The 21,241-nt window shown below is 41.3% G+C and overlaps 1 protein-coding gene across 1 annotated transcript in view; it reads left to right on the top strand.

Annotated features, from left to right (window-relative positions):
- Positions 1 to 21,241, top strand: part of AKAP13 (A-kinase anchoring protein 13) — a 313,740-nt gene that overhangs the window by 104,439 nt on the left and 188,060 nt on the right. The window contains exon 3 of the mRNA XM_032392054.1: positions 10,599 to 10,746. Within this exon, the coding sequence (XP_032247945.1) occupies positions 10,599 to 10,746 (148 nt within the window). The remainder of the gene's footprint in view (positions 1 to 10,598; positions 10,747 to 21,241) is intronic.

Here is a 21,241-nt window from a genome sequence, read left to right as displayed (position 1 = left end):
GAAGTATTTATAATTCTAGGACCTGGTTGACAGCAGAGATGAAATATATTAAACAGAAGGCCCTGTGTGCTTGTTTAGCACAAATGGATGAATGACTTTGGGCTGTGGTTATGAGAACAGAACAGAAAGCAAGGTAACAAACAAATTCATATTAATTATGTTTCTACTAATTCACTTACCTACTTGATGAACTGGAACAGAAATTTTATACTAGCGGTAAAAAACAATGAAATATACATATACTAAAGGGAGGGTTTTTTTTTTGTCTTTTTGTTTGTCCACACCCATTGTGGAGCCCAACGCGGGGCTTGAGCTCATGACCCTGAGATCAAGACCTGAGCTGAGATCAAGAGTCTGACACTTGACTGATTGAGCCACCCAGGCGCCCCTAAAGGGAATTTTTAAAGTAATAAAATATTTTCAAACATTTTAAGGCTCACTTACATATCAGCATTAATGTTTAATATAATATTCATATTTTCAAATACTCGTATTTCAAAAATCTCAATACTAATGGCTAATGGTCCTTTGTATACTTGATAGCAATAAGTTATTTGAAAGTTCAGTAACTATCATTCATTCAGCCTAGCTTTCTACCAAATTAGTATAGATTAACAGTTGTATTTTGCCTAGATTATATCATCTTCAAAGGCTTTTGTAGTTACTGAGGGTATTATTAACAACAAGACAGTTAAAATAGAAACCTGAAATATTTTAGCTGGTAGAAATGAACTGTATCATGAATCTAGGAAGTGGTATTTATTTTAGTTTAGCAACTGAGCTCCCTGGAAGACTTGAGAAAATACATGTTCTAAGTTTTTCACTGCAGACGGCTCAGTCGCAGCCGCCATTAACAAAGAGATACGATAAGTCTCATCATCTTTCTTGGTGGCACTGGAATTTGTTTTTTTCTTGGATTCACAGGATCCTCTTTCTGGATTTTGAGGCACAGGAAAAGATAGATGAATGGTATGTTGTGCAGAGGCCCATTTACGGCTGGGGTTTCACGCGAACTGGAAGCAGTTCATGAGTTCGCTGCTCTTTGGTCTTCGAGTCTTTCCCCCGTTTCCCGCTCTGAGGATGGCTTAAAATTCATTCCTTTTCTTGCTGCATGTCCAGTCCTTGCCTCTTTTGGCGCCACTGATCCGCCCTTCTCTGATTTCTCTTCTTCCCTGGCTGGCCTTTTCTTGTTTGGTCTGTTTCCCCGGATCAGTTTCTTCTTCGTGCCCTCCCGTGCAGGAACACCAGGGTCGAGGCCTTGGCTCTGTGTGACCTGGAGAGCTTGTCTGTGCTCAGGGCTTCTCCACCGGGTGCCGGCTGACTCTCAGGTCAGCCTCACCAGCCCAGACCCCCTCTGACAGCCTGATCTGCTCGCCACCTGTTGGTCGTGTGTTACCTACTTTTTCATCCTGCTGATATGTGAAACTTGACATTTAAAGCTTATTGCCCTCTTTTTCACAAATCATTCCCCTAGCCCACCCCCATTTTTTCCTCATGAGATACCCCTTTTCATGTTTTTATTCTCTTCCTATCTTTGTCCAGCCCCCAGCCAGTCAGCTACTGTATTCCATCAAATTATTTTCAACAGAATGCCTTTCTCACATGTATTTCTTCTCAGATCATTTTACTACCATAGCAGTTTAAGCTCTTTTTGTTTCCTTAAGTCATGTTTTTGTAATGTTTTCCCCACGTGGTTTCCTCGCCTCTGTTCTTGTTTTCCTTCTTTAGGACGCTGCTATGGGGTAAAGACCTTTCATGAGCATTTGCTGCTGTTAACACGTCACTCTTCACCCCTCCCCCACAGTTTTCTTTCAGCACAGAGCACACAGGCTCTATTTTTTCTTCTTGCCTACACCGGTCCAAGTATGAATCATTTGGCTTGCCATTAATATTCTCCATGAGCTGATCTCTGCCACCTTTATTCATTCAGATAGTTGTTTAGAAACTTCCTGTGCCTGGTAGGCCCTGTGTGCAGTTATAGAAGGACGCAGTTCTTGCTGTCCACAAGCTTCATACAGTGACAAGAAGGACGGATGGTTGACCCTTGAACTACATGGGTCCAGGTATACATGGATTTTTCTTTTTTTCCATTAAATATATTGGGAAATTTTTTGGAGATTTGCTATAATTTAAAAAAAACTCACAAACCATGTAGCCCAGAAATATTGAAAAATTAAGAAGTTGGGTATGTCATGAATGCATAAAATATTTGTAGATCCTAGTCTATTTTATCATTTACTACCATAACATGTACACAAATCTGTTATAAAAAATTAACATTTATCAAAACTTAGGCACACAAACATGTAGAGACCGTACACAGCACCACTTGCAGTCGAGAGAAATGTAAATGAATAGGAAAATGAGGATCGAATCATAGTGGAATGAAATTAACTGGAGCGGAGTTTCGTAGCAACCTCCTGGTGCTCTTGCCTTGAGCTCAGCTGTTGCCAGCATCTGCTTAAAACCACCTGAGGGGCGCCCGGGGTGCATCATCACCCACAGGAGCACACAGCCTGTCCAGTAAATTGCATATGGCAGTAAAAAGTAATCTCTGGCGGTTCTCACTCTCAGTAGTTAAGTTTTTGGGGCGTCCAAAGTTATATGTGGATTTTTTACTGGAGCGGGGTCAGGTGGGGTCAGTGCCCCCAACCCCCACGTTGTTCAAGGGTCAACTAATCAACACAGTAGGGTCAGAAAGATACTGCTTTTGGTTGCCATGTCTCTTAGCCTTCTTCAACCTGGAACACGTCTGCAGCCTTTCTTTATCTTTCATGGCATTGACAGTTTGGAAGAATACAGTAATCCCTTTGTTTCTTTGGAAGAATACTTCTTATTTTTAATTTTTCTGATGTTTCCTTGTGACTAGATACGTTCTTGGCCAGAGTACTATGTCAGTCATGTTGAGTATCCCTTCTGGAGGCACACAGTGTCCATCTGTCTTTATTGGGATGTTTATTTTGATTACGTGGTCAAAGTATTGGTAGATTTCTTCACTGAATAAATACTACACTTTTTCTTCCTTGCAACTAATAAGCAGTCTTTGGGGAGACATTTGAAGACAATGTAAACATCTTCTTCCTCCTTAGAATTTCTCCCTAGATTGATAATTGATAATTTTTGCTAGATACAATTTTTACCAGTATGGTTGCAGAGTGATTATTTTTCCACTCTAGCACTCTCTCTACTGGTCAGCCTTCACCGTTCTGTCATCTGCAGGAATTCTCCCTTCCCTGTTTAATTCATTTATCTGTACTAGTATAGACTCATGACTTCCTATTTTTTAATTATTTATAGTTACTGTTTTTAATTGATTTGGTTTTCAAATTGTTCCAGATTTGGCCAGAGGAAGCCACTTCAGTGTGCAACATGTCCCCATCTTTTTTTCTTTTCTTCTTTTTTGAGCACTTCCTTATTTTCTGTCAAAAACAAGATGTCCCAGGATCCTCTTGTATATACCCTGACCCTAGGCCTGGGAACAGCCTTTCTTGGAGTAGCTTTGGTTCCTTGTAATGGAGAATGGTGTTTAGTGACCAAGAGCTGAGCATTAGATATGCTCATTGCTACTGTTGTGTGAGCCTTTAATGAAATTGAAAACTAGCTGCCTTGATTTTCCAAGGGAGAGACTTTTGATTTGAGACTGTGGAAAAACTGTAGTTGACTATCAATCTTTGGTTGCTTTAGGAACTGATGGCAAAGTGACTTATCAATTGCCCATTTTAAAGGAGAAAATGAAGCTAATTGCATGAATGCAAATAAGTGTCTGAATTGTACAAGGACTCACTTTGGAGTTACTCTTTTGGTACTATAATCATTGCCTCATGGAAAGATAATACTTTAATGTTCAATATTTACTTTGTACTACTCCTTTCACTGAACATTGGGTATAAATCTTATTATTTTGGCAAACTGGGAAATTGATTTGGGAAGGCCATATAAACGCCTTTAAGATTCTTGAACGAAAGGCCGCTATTGTTATAATTCATTATTCTGGAACCCTGCAAGAATATCTTTCCTAAATATATATGTCTGCAGGATGCAGAAAACAGCCTCAGAAATGTAATTTAATTTTGCACCTTTTAACTTTTGAGTATTTGGTTACATAAATTGAGAAATCATTCCTTAGAAATTTTTTATTTTAAAATAATTTCAAATTTACAGAAAAATTACAACAGTAGTACAAAGAAATCCCATTTACATTAAACCCAGATTCACTGTAATATCCTGCTATATTTGCTTAATCATTGTCTCTCGTTTTTTGAGAGTAAGTTGCAGACATCATGCTCCTTTACCCCAAATACTTCATTGTGTATTTCCTAAGAACAAGGATATACTCTTACATAACCACAGCACAATGACCGAAACCAGGAGTTTTAACATTGATACATTGTTAAATCTGTAAGCCTCCGGTTGTCCCAATAATATCCTTCATAGCAATTTGTTTTACCATTCGGCTTCCAACCCAGAATCATGTGTTGCATTAGTGGGCAAGTCTCTTTAGTCTGGAGCGATACCTCATTCTTTCTTTGTGTATCATTAGTGACATTTTGGAAGAGTACTGGCCAGTTTTTTTTATAGAAGACTTCTCAGCTTGGGTCTGTGTGGTGTCTACTTGTGATTAGATCAAGGTTGTGCATTGTTGTTGGGGATGCTGTAGGGGATGCTGTGTCCTCAGTGGCATCAGGTGTGGTGCTGGTTTGTTTCATTATTCATAATGTTACCTTTTCTGATCACTTGATTCAGATGGTGTCTACCAGGTTTCTAGCTTTCCCTTTGTAATTTATAAGTAAGCAGACTATTTTAAAAAAATAAGGATTTTTTTCTTTTAAAAGAATCCATCTGTATTTGAAAATATTAGAGGGGTGCCTGGGTGGCTCAGTAGGTTAAGCGCCTGACTTGATTTCAGCTCAGGTCATGATCTCGGGGTCTTGGGATTAAGCCCCACGTTGGATTCTCCACTTAGATGGGAGTCTGCTGGAGATTCTGTCTCCCTCTCCCTCTGTCCCCCAACTCACGTGTGCATGCATTCTCTCTCTCAAAAATAAATCTTAAAAAAAAAAAAAAATATTGGAAAACAGAAAAGCTGAAGTACATTAAAATTGGCCTCAGCCACCATCTAGGAGTAGGTAACCTGCTATTAAAGTTTGGTATTTTCTTTCTTTCCAAATGTGTGTTTTGAGCACCTGCTACTTCCTATTCTAGAGTAAGGGGTTATCACAATGAATAAAAGGTGGGGCTTACGTTCTGGTAAATAATAATAGCTAGTATTTCTTTATTGAGCTACAAATGACATATAACATTATATTAGTTTTAGGTGTACAACATGATTTGATATATGTATATATTACAAAATGGTTACTACAATAAGTTTAGTTAACATCCATCATCACATACAGTTACAATTTTTTTTTCTGGTGATGAGAACTTTTGAGATTTACTCTCTTCTGCAACTTTCAAATATATGATATGGTATATTAACTTCGTCACCATGTTATATGTCACATCTGTTCTCCGTTACATATGCATTACATTTATTATTTTACAATAATAATTATTACAATAATTATTACAATAATTACTATTTATTGAACATGTGTTATGTCCCATGCAGTGCTGTAGGTGCTTCACTTTTTTTTAAAAGATGTATTTGTTTGAGAGAGAGAGGAGAGAAAGAGTGCACACATGTGGGGGAGGGGCAGAGGGAGGGAAAATCTCATGCAGACTCCCCGCTGAGCACAGAGTCCAACAGGGGGCTTGCTCTCATGACCCCGAGATCATGACCTGAGCCAAAACCAAAAGTCAGATGCTCAACCAGCTGAGCCACCCAGACGCCCCCAGGAGCTTCACTTTTATCAGTTATTTAATTACAACCATATGAAGTAAATATGATGGTCCTCTCTTATGGCTGAGAATTTAACATACCAAAGAGGTTAAAACAAAGTGATGTGCCATGCTGTGGTTCAGACAGAGACCATCCCTTTACCCACTGTGGTATATTAATAAGTTAAAAGCCAAATTTGAAAGTTAGAAAACAAATTGACTTAAGGTGGAGATAACATTGATCTTCCGTGAGCAGAATTCTGGCAGCGTTGTTATCCGTGGACCTGGGATGCTTTGTACTTGTGCCGGGTTTTCTCTGATGGCTGGTCCTCCACTCTCATTCTCATAAGCAGTCTCCTGTCTAGATCGGGCCTGCCATGGCATATCCTTGCCTTCCCTGTAGAAATTCTCTCACTTTCCCTCTCTCCCCTTCTGCTAACCTATTCTCAATGATGTGATGGTTAAAAAGAAAAAAGAAGAGCCCTGATTTGTAGCATTTGCCAATTTCAGTGTGTAAATACTGCTGTTATCATTGATTTCAAGCTGTCAGTGCTACCTCACTGAACGCAGGGTTGGCAAGGGGTGTGTGTTGGGGAAAATGTGCACTAGCACACCATCATGATAGAATTTCTGTCATAGAGATAAAATAGATGTAAACCTCGAGATTATAGGTAACAGGAAGGTGTGGTAAAATAAAGTGATGAGTTTTGAGTATTTATTAATTTGTTTTTAATATAATTTACGTAATTCTGAGCTTATTTAATTTTTAATAATGGCTGTGTTTAACAAGTGGCTTGCAGAATTCCTAAAAACACAGCGATCGGCTCTCACGAGCCTGTACAAGCTGGCTCCAGCTTACCACTGCCGGGGCCCACCGCCAGAAACCTGACGGCTGGCACTGTCCTGCCATGTGAGACACCAGTGCTGGCCCTTCTTTGACCACTCCTCCCACAAAACTTCCTGTCTCATTCCCCTCATCTCCAGCTGACATCTCCCCTGTTTGCAAGGCCTTGTTCATTTCCCACACTGTAATTCACTTTCTCCCGTCGCTCTGATGCTTTTCCCTGGCCCATTCCTTTTTTCCCCGGCCCATTCCTTTTTTCCCCCTAATCAAGATACTGTCCCTGGTTTAAGGAAGGCCCCAGGCATAACTCATATCTTGGGGCATGGAGAGTCTATCAGCAAGGTGTTGGGTCTCATGTGGAGAGAAAAATCCTTGTTCTACAAAAGGAAGATCTATTCTTTGAATTCCAGGTTAGAAATCTGAGTGGGAAAAAAATTTTGTTTTAGTCATTAATAAATACGTAAAAGTGATTATAGCAACATTAATACCATATATCTACTATATACATGAGTTAAAGATGGGGAGAATTGAGACCACAGCTGCCATTTAAAATTCTGTTTTTCTGGTGGGCGTTAAGGAGGGCACATGATGTGATGAGCACTGGGTGTTTTACGCAACTAATGAATCATTGAACATTGCATCAAAAACTAATGATGTACTATATATTGGCTAATTGAATTTAAATAAAAATAATACATTTTAAAAAACAGATAAAAAATAAAATTCTGTTTTTCTTGGCAAATAAGTGACTGATTGGTGGCATTTAGGACTACAGTGCATTCATATTTTGGGGATCACCAATACCTACAAAATGGGGCCTCATATAGATTGTCTTTTTCCATTAGTTCTTTTGTCACCTGTCAGCAAAAATAATCAGGACTCTGACAAAACTGTGAGGTTCAAGGATATATTTTCCATTAATGAAGAGACAAGGAAAGTATCTTTGTAAGGAGAGCACTATGTTTCTTCAGTTTACTGGAGAAGTGGAGATGTAGTTGCCTCTCTTCCTGGGGCTCTAGTCAAGAACATACAGAAAATTGCCCTTGTTATCTATTGTTGTTAGATGCGTGACAGACTTATTAACTGGGCAGCCAGATTGACCTATGTATTCATTCCATGGGGCGTATCCTTCCCATGAGCAGCAAAATCATGTGCCAGGATATTCCTTAGGGGAGGTGTGGTTAAAGCAATCACCTCAACAAAAATTCTTACTCAGATCTGTTTTTCAGCCTTATTTTTCAGTCACCCTTGCACTAGCTTAATCTTGCAAGTCCATCTGCAGGGCCTCTGGGTGCCCTGTACTGCTGGGGGGATCTACGTAGGGGTCTTGTAGCTGACCTGGGGAGTGAGAGTGTGGATTGTTTGCTCCCAGGGACTTGACGAGAGTGCAGAGGGCTCTCCTTGAGCGAAAACAGGTACTTTCATGCCAGGTGCCTTTGGAATCTGAATTTCAAGTAGCTTTGAGGTGAATGAGGCTTCTGTGTGCCCTTCTATTTAGTGTTTTGGGTAGTTTGACTTAACATTAAAAAAAAAAAAAAAACTACTGAAGCTATGAGAGCAGTTTAAAGCTTATTTACTTTTGCTTGGGAATGAAGAAAGAAGTTGATGTTGAAAGCTTTGTTAAAAGGATTTAAACTGCCCTGTAGCCCTCTCCTCTGCCCTCAGTTAAAAGAAGGTCCCAAATACCACTTAATATCTTGGGCACAGAGTCTTCTAGCAAGATGTTGGGTCTCACGTGAAGAGGAAATCCCTGATCTTGGGAAAGAAGATATATTCTTAGAATTCCGTTTATTTCCCCCCCCCCTCCCCCCAGAAGAAGTCCACACTGTAAGTTGTTTAGCCTGGCAGGCCACAGGATCTCAGTGGGAACTGCTCAACTCTGCTGTGGCTCATTGTAGTGCAAAAGTAGCCACAGACCGCGTGTAAACAAGTGGGCATGGCTGGGTTCCAAGAAGACTTTATATATGGACACTGAAATTCAAATGTCATGTCATTTTCACATGTTAAAAGATATTTTTCTTTTGATTTTTTTTCCAACCACTTGAAAATGTGAAAACCTTTCTTAGCTTTTGAGCCTTATGAAAACAAGTGGAGAGCTGGATTGCACCCATGGATTATAGTTAGCCAGCCTGTGCTCGGAAGGATGAAACTTTAGAGCTTTCTTTCACACTTTTTTTTTTTTCTCCAGGTTATAATGGTATTTCAATACCTTGAGAAATTTATTCTTCTCCTGTGCTGTAGACATTTTAGCTGGTTGTGGTTTATCATGCCAAAGGGTATTAAACATTTTGCCAGCCTAAGCTTTTCAAAAACGTTTCCAGGAAAGGGACTTACACGAGTCTCAATTATAATTCTAAATAGTGACTGCAGCCAGTGATAATTCTGTTTTACCGACTGTGCTCTTCCTATGGTAGGGTGCTTAGGAACTTTGCAGTTCAGCATTTGTAGGAAGTCACAGCTTATTTGTAGCTCGTTCTGACTTCTTACCTGTTGCACTGAACAGATTTGAGCCCCTACCATGTATAGGGCACTGCACAAAGCACTGGGGATAAATGAAGAGATGGGCATCTGGGACTTTGGGAAATACCTTGAACTCTGTTTCCAGAATCAACCTATTGAAGCATTGCTGTTAATAGACCTGATCCTGAGTTTGCTGTTACGATTTTTGGTTTTCAGTGTTGCATGAAACTACCTGCTGTTCTGGGGTGCTGCTGGGCTTAATAAATTGTGGCCACAGGGTGGCATGGTTCTCGAATAGGCTTCACTGTTGCTAAAATGGAAAAGAAAAAAAATGCTGTAAGGAAGGAGTATTCTCACCCCTATTTAATGGTAAAGTAGCCTGGCTTTCTCTAAATTGGTTTTTCCATAGTATATTATTCTTTTTTTCTTTTTTTTTCATAGTGCATTATTAAGATTTAGACGGTACTAAACCTCAGTGCTTTCAAATCTTTTATGGCGACAACATGAATTGTATAATGTTTATGATTGGGAGAATAGTAGTTAGGACTGTACTTTATAGAATATATTTAATTTAGACACTAACCTCAAAAAAAAAAACCACGAACATGTACAAGCTAGAAAGAATATGCGAATAAACAACAGTGATATCTTCTCAGTAGTTGCAGAGTCATGGACAAAGGTGCGGACACAAGGTTTTTGTCTAATTCCAAGGGTTTGATGGAGAGGTGGGTAAAGAAGAGTAGGGATTCCAGATGGTCAGGAAACACATAATTGGAAAAGCTATTGTCCCATCCTTGTAGATTAAGAATGTTATCACAGCCTGAGAGCTGAATGTGTTCCAAGAGTTTTCATATATTGGCCACAAGAAGAGAAGGTATTGTCTCCATTTATATAGCCAGGGAAAGTGGGGTTTAGAGGATTTAAGTAAAGTCTTTGTAGATTTGACTGGAGCCCAAGCGTATGCTCTTTGCTCCCTGCCATTTCCAGGCCAGCTCATTGGAGACTCTCCTTGTTGGAGAATGGGTGGATTTGGCAGCGATTTCTGGGATGGAAGATTGAGAGTTATTACTGCCACTGGAACATGGGTCAGGGGGCGTTCCGGGTATAAGGATGTAACTGTTCAGTATGCCTCCTCCATCCTCTTGGCCTTATTTTTGGATTCTTTTAGATTTCTTTCTTTTTTACCTGTTCATCAAGTAAATATCCAAACCAACTATTACCTTTGTAATACCTCATTTGTCCAGCCACCTCCACTAAAACCTAAGCTTTAAGGAGGACAAAGATCTCATTTTCAGATCATTTTGTATTCTCAGTGCCTATAATACTTCCTGGCACGTAAGTGCTCGGTGTTTATATTTGTATAACCTACTAGAATGGGACCCAGTTTAGATGATACATTTGATTTTCCCTTGAATTTGATGTTTTGGGAAGACGGACTCCCAAGGGGAACCTGACTCTGTCTTTCCTTTCCTAGGGCGATTGTGTAGTTACCGTGCTGCTGGCTGAAGAGGACAAAGTTGAGGATGATGTAGTTTTCTACTTGGTATTTTCGGGTTCCACCCTCCATCACTGCACAAGTACTCGGAAGGTCAGTGCTGATACGCTGGAGACCATTGCTCCTGGTAAGTACTGGGTGGAATCTTCTCTGGCCTTTACTGGTTCATGGACACTTTGATTCTGTGTTCATTAATGTGGAGTGAGAAGAAGGATGAATCAGGGCAATAGAACTCTTGTCAGATCTTTATTTTAAATATGTATTGAACAAAGCATTTTGTTTATATTTGCTGTTCCACAAAAATCCGACCCTCACTAGAAATTAGTGAAATAAAATGGTGTCGTAAGTTTGAAAGATAAAAATCAGGATCAGCAAAAATATTAATTTACTAGAATGTTGAGATTTGGGGAAAACTAAAACGGGTGGAAGATACAAGTTCTAATGTGGTTCCCATGGTGTGACTTGGTGTGACTACAGATTTGATTATGAATATCATAGTGGCAAAAGCAAAGGTAAAACACAATTAGTAATGCATCGCTCAGTATCTGCGAGGGAAAGACCTAAAAATGTTTCATAAAAATCAAACTTTACCCACATTAACAAATTATAGTTCATGGTAGAATGAATGCTTAATCACTATTGCAATTATAAGCTTAACAATTAAAAGGGGAAGATAGGTAGTTATTAAAAATGCTTTACAAAGTCATGAAATCATTGCTACTTCCACCAGAAACAGCCCATTATTAATGACTATCTCTTGACCTGTCTGTCCCAGCATCTGATTTGTGTTTGGAGATGGGCTGCTTTCCTTAACTGACCTGGCTTCAAAGTTAACAGTTGACCAGTTTTCATCAGGATACAAAATAGGGCACATTTAGGGGGTAGCCCCTAAAAAGTGTTGACAGTTAACTGTTTTCCTTTAGAGGATAAGGTGGATTCAGTTTTTACTAAACCATTTCTTTTTACCAGTGTTTTTATAGAACACTGATTCCACTGTGTTGAAATAGATGATGTAAAAAATTACTAGTTTATGAAGCACTTTTGATATCTAGTCTTGCTGGTATTGGATCAGATTGCCAGGTTTTCATTGCTGTGCCATTTAATATAAGTGAACTTCACGTCAGATACCTACCAGCTCCTGGAAATTATACTGCAGTCAAGGGCTGGGATTTATGACAGTTGAAAGCTATGTTTATCCTCCTGCCTGGCAAAAATGACTTTGAAAAATGTAGGATTTAAAGATTCTTGACAATTCCTATGAATTTCTTAGGGATTGGAAATTAACCTGGACTTCAGGATAGATACTGATTTCTTTTCTAAAGCGTATTAAGTATCCTCCTTTGTAACTTGCTCCAGTCATCTTGTTTCCTGTGATGTATATCATGTCAGAAAGGCTTATCTGGAACTTGAGGTCTGCTCTGGGGCAGGTGCCATCCTGTGTCACCATTGCAAAACCTCTGTCATCTGTGGTTGATGGTGAGAAACAGCTCCTCAGCAAGTAGAATCAGTCAGTGCCTGACTGGACTCTTACTGGGAAAGGAATGGTGGTAATTTTTATAAACTTACTCCTTCCAGAATTAGAAACAGGTTAGGAGTTAAAGTTGGGGGGGGATGCGTGTGTGTGTGTGTGTTTATGATTGTGTGTACACATGTGTAAGAAAGATGTAAGTAGATGCGGAGGATGCAAGGAGCTGTAAGAGAAAGGACGGATGTGGCAAGGATGTTGCCCTGTGCCCTAGTTGCAGTGCTCAGTCACAAGTACCGGCAGAGTCCAGCCCCGTGGAGACGGATCTGCCTGGCAGCTCTTGTACCTTCACTGGCAAGGCACTGAACTTAGGGTGGGCGGCAGGCACTTCCTTTCCTTGGCTTCACAAGCCCCCTCTGCTTGTATGACAGCCTGGGGCTCTGAGTTTGTTCCAGACCCTGTCTGATCTCCCGCCTACCTTTCTGAATTCTAGTTCCCATTTCTTCCCTTGCCTTTGGTTCTAAACCTCTTTATATGTCTCTGCACCCTTCCTTCCCAGCCACACCCATCTCCGGGTGTCCTTTTGTACTTACTGACTCCGAGGACCCTTACCCTGCCGGCCCCAGCAAACCAAAATGGATATGGTACTCTGCTGCTTTCTGCTAACTTGATCCAAATCCTCAGAAATCATCCCTGACCCATTTGCATGGGGCCTGGAGTCCTAGTACCTGCCTTCTTCATTTTCCACGGATCCACTAATCCACTATCCCCCCTTTAAATTATGATCACCGGCACCTCCTGTGTTCTCTGTCATGCTTGCAGGGCCCAACAACCCGTCCCCTTCTCACCCCAGTTGGCCTGCCCATGGTCTGCTCCTCACTTGAGGTCTTTCAGGCTGATGATAGGAGGTCGCCTATCACAGCAGAGGTGACAGAGGCTTAGAGTCCCTGCAAGACCCTCCTGTCCAAGCAGGCCAAACGGAATGAAGAGCCACACTCTAACATGTGAACCTTTGATATGGATGCAGGGCGGCAGTGAGGTCCTTGCTGGTGAGGTCGAAGCTCTGTGAACTATTTAAGCGAGGAGATTGCTGAGTGGACCCTGTTGCTCTGGTCATCATGTGTGAGATCTTCCCATTCACTTGTCTTGTTAGGCTGCTGCATCTGCTGTAGTTGGGTGTGGAGGTCTAGTAGGTCTAGTAGGGATGGGGGCATCGAGGGCATTGGGTTAGTCTTGAATTTCTCGTTGGTATCATGGAGTTAATATTTTAGTCTAGAATTAAACTGCATTAAATCTGTTTTTAGGGACATCTTAGACTTGTTCCTTCCCTTCCTTCAGCTCTTTACTGAGCTATCACCTTCTCAGTGAGGCCTTACCTGTCTGTCTTATAAAATACACAACAGCCTCTAAGGGGCGCCTGGGTGGCTCAGTCGGTTAAGCGTCTGACTCTTGATCTCAGCTCAGGTCTCGATCTCAGAGCCCCACTGGGCTCCGTGCTGGGTGTGGAGCCTACTTAAAAAAAAAAATACACAAGGGCCTCCTTTCTGTATTCCCTCTTGCCCTTCTCTGATTTTTCTGCATTGCACTTACCAACTTGTAGCCCATTATGTCTTTTATTTATCTTATTTGTTTTCTACCTGCATCTACTAAAGTCAGCTTCATGAGGGCATAGATTTCTGCCTGTTTTGTTGGTGCATGCTAAGAAGGCTGTTCTAGGAATCCCTGCCATTTGATGGAAGAGCATTTTTACTTACTTCATCTGAATTCAGCCCGGTTCTCGGAAGCCACTCCTCTAGAAAGGTTGTGCACACATGGGTGTGTGCCTACACACACACACACCACACCACACCACACCACACCACACCACACCACACCACACCACACCCCCCCTTTCTTTTGAAAAATGCAAAAGGAGTTTGCTCTAGCTTCTTGAGTTGAATTCTTGCTTGGGGGTGGGAGTCTGTGTTCTCTTTCCAGAGCTACCTATGATGATCTCTGTGCGTCAGTTAGCTGTATTGATAGCCTCAGATTTCCTATCTGCTGTGGGCAGTGTCAGATTAGTCAAGATTCTTGATGGAAAGTCTGTGCTTGCTTTGTGCATCCCAGTCACCGGATAAATGTGCACAGTCTGTTTGCAGCAGCTGCTGCTGGGAATGATGTCTGTGCACCCTTTCTGCTCACGGGTGGGATGAGCTCTGCAAGTCCTAGTCATTTTGCTTGACTCTGGGAAGAAAAAGAGCTTTGTGTCTTGTTCTTGCTTTTAATGTCATGTTTCATCCACATTGCTGGCTCTGATTTTTCTTTGAGTTCACTGCATGTTTCACTGTCAGTGTTTTGTAACATTTTAGTTTTTACTAAAACCAGATGATTGATTGACCTTCAAAAGGCAGCTACTTCTTGATGTTCGTCTGTAACCTTTTATTATTGGGGGGGGCAGGGTGGAAGGGAGGAAGAAACGTTTCTAAATTGTGTCCTTTAAAAAAAAGTTTTAATTTCAGATACCAAGATTATTTTTTTCTATTTTCTCACTTTCTTGCTTATTTTCTAACGAGAAGTTTACAATGAACTGTGTGTGTGTATGTTTAATTATAGAATGTAAATGCTTTGTAAAAAGTAATCTTTTCTTGCCTTACTGCCATCAAAAAGCTGTAGACCTGATATGATTCCCCTTTTTAATAAAGTAAGTACAATAAACATCTTGGGGGGGGCAGTTAGGTGGAGACTTTGGTTTCTACTTTATTTGCCTTTGAATTGTTTGAATGCTTTGCAAGTGAGCATGTTACTTTTTAAAACATATATAGTAACTTTTAATAAAAACATTTTGAAGACTGAAAACAATGTCCTCTCTTCTGAAAATAAAACTATCTGGGTGCTGATTAACACTAGGCACAAACAAGCTATATAATGTTACATTCAAAACACCTATGAATTTTCTGGTTAAGAATATAATTTGCTATGAAATACAGACTGAAACGGATATACATCTCTAAAGATAAAAGGTATTGCCTTTGTAGTAAAGGAAAATACCTCCATTCTTTCCTCTTTGTATGAAACAAATCTGACCGCAAATCCCACCTTAACTAAACAGTGAGTTTCCTTTAGAGATGAAGCAGAGATTTTTCTTTAAAAGACTTACATAGGACTGGTAAGTAATGTAAGGAAGTCTGAATACCTTTGGAAGATAATTCTTGAGGGATATGGAGTACCATTTTATTGTATTCGTTTTTATTAGTTAAATCTGAATTTAGACCAAGCAAACATTGATTTCAGAATGGAAATGAGACAGGATGTTCAGTGGGTGCTGCATACTATTTTTATGAAAGGCTTTGGTGCAGGATCTCTCCTAAAATGCAGTCTTTTTTCAGCATGTGTTATTTAAGAATTTACAGCAAAGGTTCTTGTTGGACAGGAAAACTACAAATATTCGTTGACCTAAAATTTGACTCAGCTCTTCTGTTTTTCTTTTTCACTCGTCAAAGGGAAGGTACGTTATATAGTAGATTTGTCATTAAAAAGAAAAAGAAAAAAAAAAACCCTATTTGCTGTGATCAGAATTCCTTTCGGGTTTATTAAAAATTGGTGCTCCCAGCCCAGGTCTCAGTAAGTAGCCCTACAGGTGGATCACAGTGTATCTCTCACTTGTTGTGAACGCAGACCTGTCTCTAGTAGCTGATGTCCACGGCTGCCAGATTGAATTACACATTTGAAAAGAAGCTGTAGACTTTAAACTGGCCTAATGGCAGAATGCTGGACCCTCCCTCTGTGGCGAAAGAATCTGTTACTTTGTATTGGACACTTTCTGACAGACTTCCTCTTCTAAAACACTCCTGCTATAAGGCTGTCCCTAGACAGGTATGATTGTAGATTTTAAAAATCTTAAATTATTGTCCCAATGCTAGCCAGTGTATATAGTTGCTAACCTGGAAAAACGAACTGAGAACTAATGGAAGGGAAAAACTGTCTTGTCTACTCTCCCAGCTGTCATGCTTATGTGGACGTTGTATGCTCGGAACTAAGGATCCAGCACTGGACTCTGAGCCACATGTATTATAGTGGAGTCCATGGCCCTGCCAAGGGAGTGAAAATCAGCTCTTAGAGGGCAAAAAATCTTTATATAAGCATAGAGACACATGTACAAATAGGGGATATACCTATAGTATTAAAGTCTCATTAGATTGGAGGGGCGAATACAGAAAAATGCCTACAAAGGCTCCTTGGGGGGATGACTGAATAAAACACTAAAACATTGCCTTACCGTAACAGGCTGAAATATGGTAGATTATGTTTTGTATTAATTAGCCCCTTTTCCCCAAAAAATGTACATGATGAAATTCCTGTGCCTTTTGTTTTTTTGTCCCATTCTGCTTAAATACTCCTACACAAAAAGAGACATTTTACACACATACCAAATTTGCACATCTGCCATTAGACCAAAACTAACAGTAGGTGCTTTCTGCACATAATCCTGAAGACTGAAAATTTCCTTTAACCCTTAAATAACTTTGATGCCAAACTGAAATAGTAAAATACAGTATTTCTGTGTTTTCCACCACTGACTCATTACCACAGCCTTTCTCTTAGAACATGCTCTGAGTGGGGGCGCCTGGGTGGTGCAGTCGGTTGAGCATCCGTCTCTTGGTTTCAGCTCAGGTTGTGATCACGGGATCATAGGATCAAGCCCTGTGTCAGGCTCTGCGCACAGCGGAGAATCTCAGCTTGAGATTCTCTCTCTTTATCTCTCTCTTTCTCCCTCCCCCCCTCCCCCTCCCCATGCGCTCTCTCTCTCTCTCTCTCTCTCTCTCACACACACACACACACACACACACACACTTTCTCTCTCTCTCTCTCTAGGGAATAAATAAATCTTAAAAAAAAAAAAAAAAAGGACCATGCTCTGAGTGAGACTGGGCTGGGCTGGTCCAGTGAGCACTTCCAGCATTCCTTTTTGGATAGTTGGTCAAACAAAGTCTCAGTTGTTTCATCCTCAAAAGAGAAGGCCCGGCTGGGATGTGTTCCGCTTTTAGCTTAATAGGAAATGAAGTAATTCTTGGGTCCTCCTTCAGCAGAGTTGTTTATCTGTAGCAATATTTCGTTTCCATGGGTACGGTGCTTCATACAGTGATAAGGAGCCCGCAGAAACACTTGATGAGCACACATACCTCCTGACCTGCCAGCCTGAGAAAGGGTGGGATTAGATGCTTGTAAGAGGAGCATTAGCAGTTAATTAACATTGTTGCTCCTCAGCTAGGTGCTTTTTTTTTTTTTTTTAAAGATTTTATTTATTTATCTGACAGAGAGAGAGCACAAGCAGGGGAAGTGGGAGGCAGAGGGAAAAGCCGGCTCCCTGGGGTCATGACCTGAGCCGAAGGCAGATGCTTGACTGACTGAGCCACCCGGGCGCCCCTTAGCCAGGTGCTCCTCGTGTTTTTGTTTATTCTGCATTTCCCCCCCTTCTCTTTATCAAGTTCTCCAGCGCCAAAGGTAACTTTTAGCTTCGGAGCTTTACTGGGTCCTGCCACAGAAGCTCTTTGTGGAGTATTGGGAATCTCTTTTCCTTCAGTGATCTAAACAGGAACATTTTAAATTTAGTTTAGTTTAGTTTAGTTTTAGAGAGGGAGGGGAGGGAGGGACAGGGGGAGAGAGGGAATCTTAAACAGGGTCCACGCTCAGCGCAGAGCTCAGTGCAGGGCTCCATCTTATCATGACCTGAACCAAAATCAAGAGTCGGGTCCATAACTGAGTCACCCAGGCACCCCCATGCTTTGTGCATGGCCATCTCTAATGGTTTTTAACAGTCGGGAAGGTGGGTCGCGTTGGACTTCGGGGTGGAGTGACTTGTTCAGGATGATCCACCCTGTGCGCAGTGGAGGGTGATGAGTCCACCTGGTATTTTCTGACTCCTCAGCTAGTTGCCAGCATACCTCAGTCAGTCAGAAACAGGTCTCCCTCACCCCAGAATTTACTGTGTATTTCTGTTGGTAGAAGAAAGAACTGGACCTGATCGCAGGATAGACTGAGAAGGCAGTTTTAGAAATGGAATTGAAGCTTAGGCCGTATTTCTTTACCGGTTGTCTTCTTCCCTTCTTTAAATTCTCTGGGGCTGCTTCCTTCAGAAGCAGCTCGGTAAATTTTTCAGAACTTCCCTTTCTAAAAAAACTTGTGATTCTTATTTTCCTTCTTTGTTACCAGGAGATTGAGTGGAAGGAGAAACACTGTCACTGGCTGAAAACCCTCGTCTTTCTAGTGCAGCTTCTGTTTTTTATGTAGAGAGAGGTTGAATTGTGGCGATTATATCAAATCAGATGTGGTTTCTGTGTCTTTTCAGTATAGGTGTGGGCATCGTTAATACCTTGCATTTTGTGTCTACAAAGGCAGTTGGAAGGCTGATGGCCCTGGAGAGAGTCATGTCTCGAGAGCTAATTCATGGCAGCAAGACGTTTTATGTGTGCATGTGCAGCGGGTTTTGTTTTATTACTGGGTCCATATTACATAACTTTGTTTTTTAACATGTTGATTTTTTCCCCCCTAAATGCTTTATCTGAAAGGTTATAGGGATTAAAGAATAGTCATGAGACCCACTCGAGCATAACAAAAAACAGTAGTGGGAGAGAGTAGCGCCGGCAGCCTCATGTGCTGATTTCCAGACGGTGGGGTGAGGCGCTGTGGTTTTGACTGGTAGAGCCCTCCCCGTGTACTCTTAAATTTTTAAAATAAAGGGCGGTCCAGGACACCCTCAGCCCTCCACTCCTCTTTTACTCCTCAGTGTTTCTTTTGAAAAAGAAGCCTGTAATCATACCAAACAAATTCCAGATTTATGGCACATTTTACTTAGGATGATTCATAGTCTCTCCTTCAGATTGTGAGTTTATGTCTGAAGGGAAAAATATCGGGCTAACAATCGGATCGCTGCTCCTGGGTTTCTGTTTCATGGCCTTTCCTGACATTCTGCCTCCTCTGATACAGTTTTATTTTACACTAAAACGTATACACAGAGCTGACAGTTCACCCATCCACCCACCACCTTCCACCATCCACCTTCTAACCAATTTTTTCTGCTAAAGCGGCAGAAAGAGATAGGCACATGTGGGCTGCTAATAAACACACATGCGTGTGTCCACACACACACACACACACACACACACAACTTCTGAGCCACCTTCTGTTTCTCTCCCCTTTGTTTGTCTTCACCCTGTCCTAGCCAGATAGATTTGTGTGCAGACACTTCTGCCCTTGGCAGTTTTGAGTAAGGTGGTATTGCTTCACCGTGGCTTTTCTGCACTCACACACCCTTTGTGTGTGTGTGTGTGTGTGTGTGTGTGTGTGTGTGTGATGAAATTGAAGATCTGGAAACCTTGAATATGGGGTGCACTCCGTATCTCTACAGAAGGAGCTCTTACGGGGGGCGGATGGTGTTTAGGTATTTATAGGTTGGTGGATGCCATTAGTGACATTGTGACTCACTTTCTGGTTCACGCTTTTGGATTTCTCACCTTTGCACAGGCTGGAGGCTTGTAATGCTGTGCTGTAATTATTGGTTAGAGTCATGAACCACACCGTTCTTACTTTAAAGTAATTCTTCTGACTGGAATACGTATTGTTACACCTTTCTGTCTGTCTTATTTAATTGGAAATGAATCGAGGCTAGGTGTGATGTTGTTTTGGGTGATGGTATTAAAGAATTTGAGAAGACTCTTCTAAATTCTAGCTCTTCACTTACAAGATCAGGAGACTGTCTAGATTTAACAGTGTTAGAGGTGTTGTCATTTACCTCGGACCACATAGCTAACAAGTAAGGAAAATAGGTTTGAACCCAGGTCTCTGCTGTCACTGAGCATCTAGATGTAACCAAGTTAATATCCTCCCGAAACTGTAATTTCCATTCCTTGAACTTCCCTTCTGCTTCCATTTTTATGCTTTTCAAACTGTTCTCTATTGTTGGAATCTCTTGCTAACTTTCCCTGTCCAGCTGCTGCCTGGTGACACCCACAGGCTTTGACCTCTGAGAAACACTGGGGGCTGTAGGGGCTGCTCCCTCATGCTATAAATGAAGAAGTTGAGGCCCAGAGAAGCAGAAGTGATCTGGGGTCACACAGCGTAAGAGTCTTACAGCCAGGGTTTGAGCACAGTGTTTTTATGCCTTCCCTGTCGATTCTTCCATGGTCCCCTTATTTCCTCTTCAAGTCTTCTTGTACCCATAAATCTTGGGAGAAGGGGCAGACTCTAGAGCAAGGAAGTGGGCTCAAGTTCTAATTCTGCCACCCAGGAACTTTATCACTGTGGGCACATTACTTAATATTTTTGTGCCTTGGTCTCTGCATCTAGTAAATGGTGTAATAATAGTATCTACCACATAGGGTTGCTATGAGGAGTACATGAACTGTTACTTGGAAAGCACAGAGAACAGAGCCTAGCACATCACAAGTATTATATAAGTGTGTGTTGGTAAGATAAGATAGCACCATGCATCTGAGTTCTGAGGGTTGCAGTGAAGAACTCCAGGGGTTGCAGAGCCGGGAGCAGGGTGCCTGTCAGAAAGGTTCTTCTTAGCGGCCACCTCCTTTGTGAAGTCTTCCTGCGCTTACCTGTGAAATGTCCTGCTTCTCTCCCACCAGTTGCGCTGTGTGTTTCCAGAGAACTTCCTTTGCAGTTCTCTGCAACTTGTTTGATTCCCCCTTATAGACTGTAAACCTCTGGAGGGTTGAAATGGAGGGCTGAGACTTGTACCTTTGTAATCACAGTGCCCTGGGCTTGGTGCATATCTAGCTGTTGGATGTTACAGAACAGGGTTTTTTGTTTGTTTGGTTGGTTTTGTTTTGTTTTTTTTACCTTTTAAAAAAAGCATTTTATTTATTTGAGAGAGAGAGAGAGCACGTGCTGCACAAGCAGGGGATGGGGTGTGCAGAGGGAGAGAGAGACACGGGGCTCCATCCCAGGGCCCTGGGATCATGACTTGAGCCAAAGGCAGATGCTTAAATGACTGAGCCACCCAGGCGCCCCATTATAGAACAATTTAAAAGAAACACTTTCTGCCAGAAAAATCTCCAAATCTACTACCTGAATTAGTTGACTTGTTTCTATTGACATTGTTGTTTTATATAATTAGGCTGGCTGCCCTTCAAAGGAAGATTAGGATTTTTTTCCTAATTTCATTTCATGT

This window comes from Phoca vitulina, unplaced genomic scaffold (genome assembly GCF_004348235.1).
Source record: "Phoca vitulina isolate PV1807 unplaced genomic scaffold, GSC_HSeal_1.0 scaffold65, whole genome shotgun sequence".
Taxonomy (NCBI): domain Eukaryota; kingdom Metazoa; phylum Chordata; class Mammalia; order Carnivora; family Phocidae; genus Phoca; species Phoca vitulina.
This window is presented reverse-complemented; position numbering and strand designations above follow the sequence as displayed.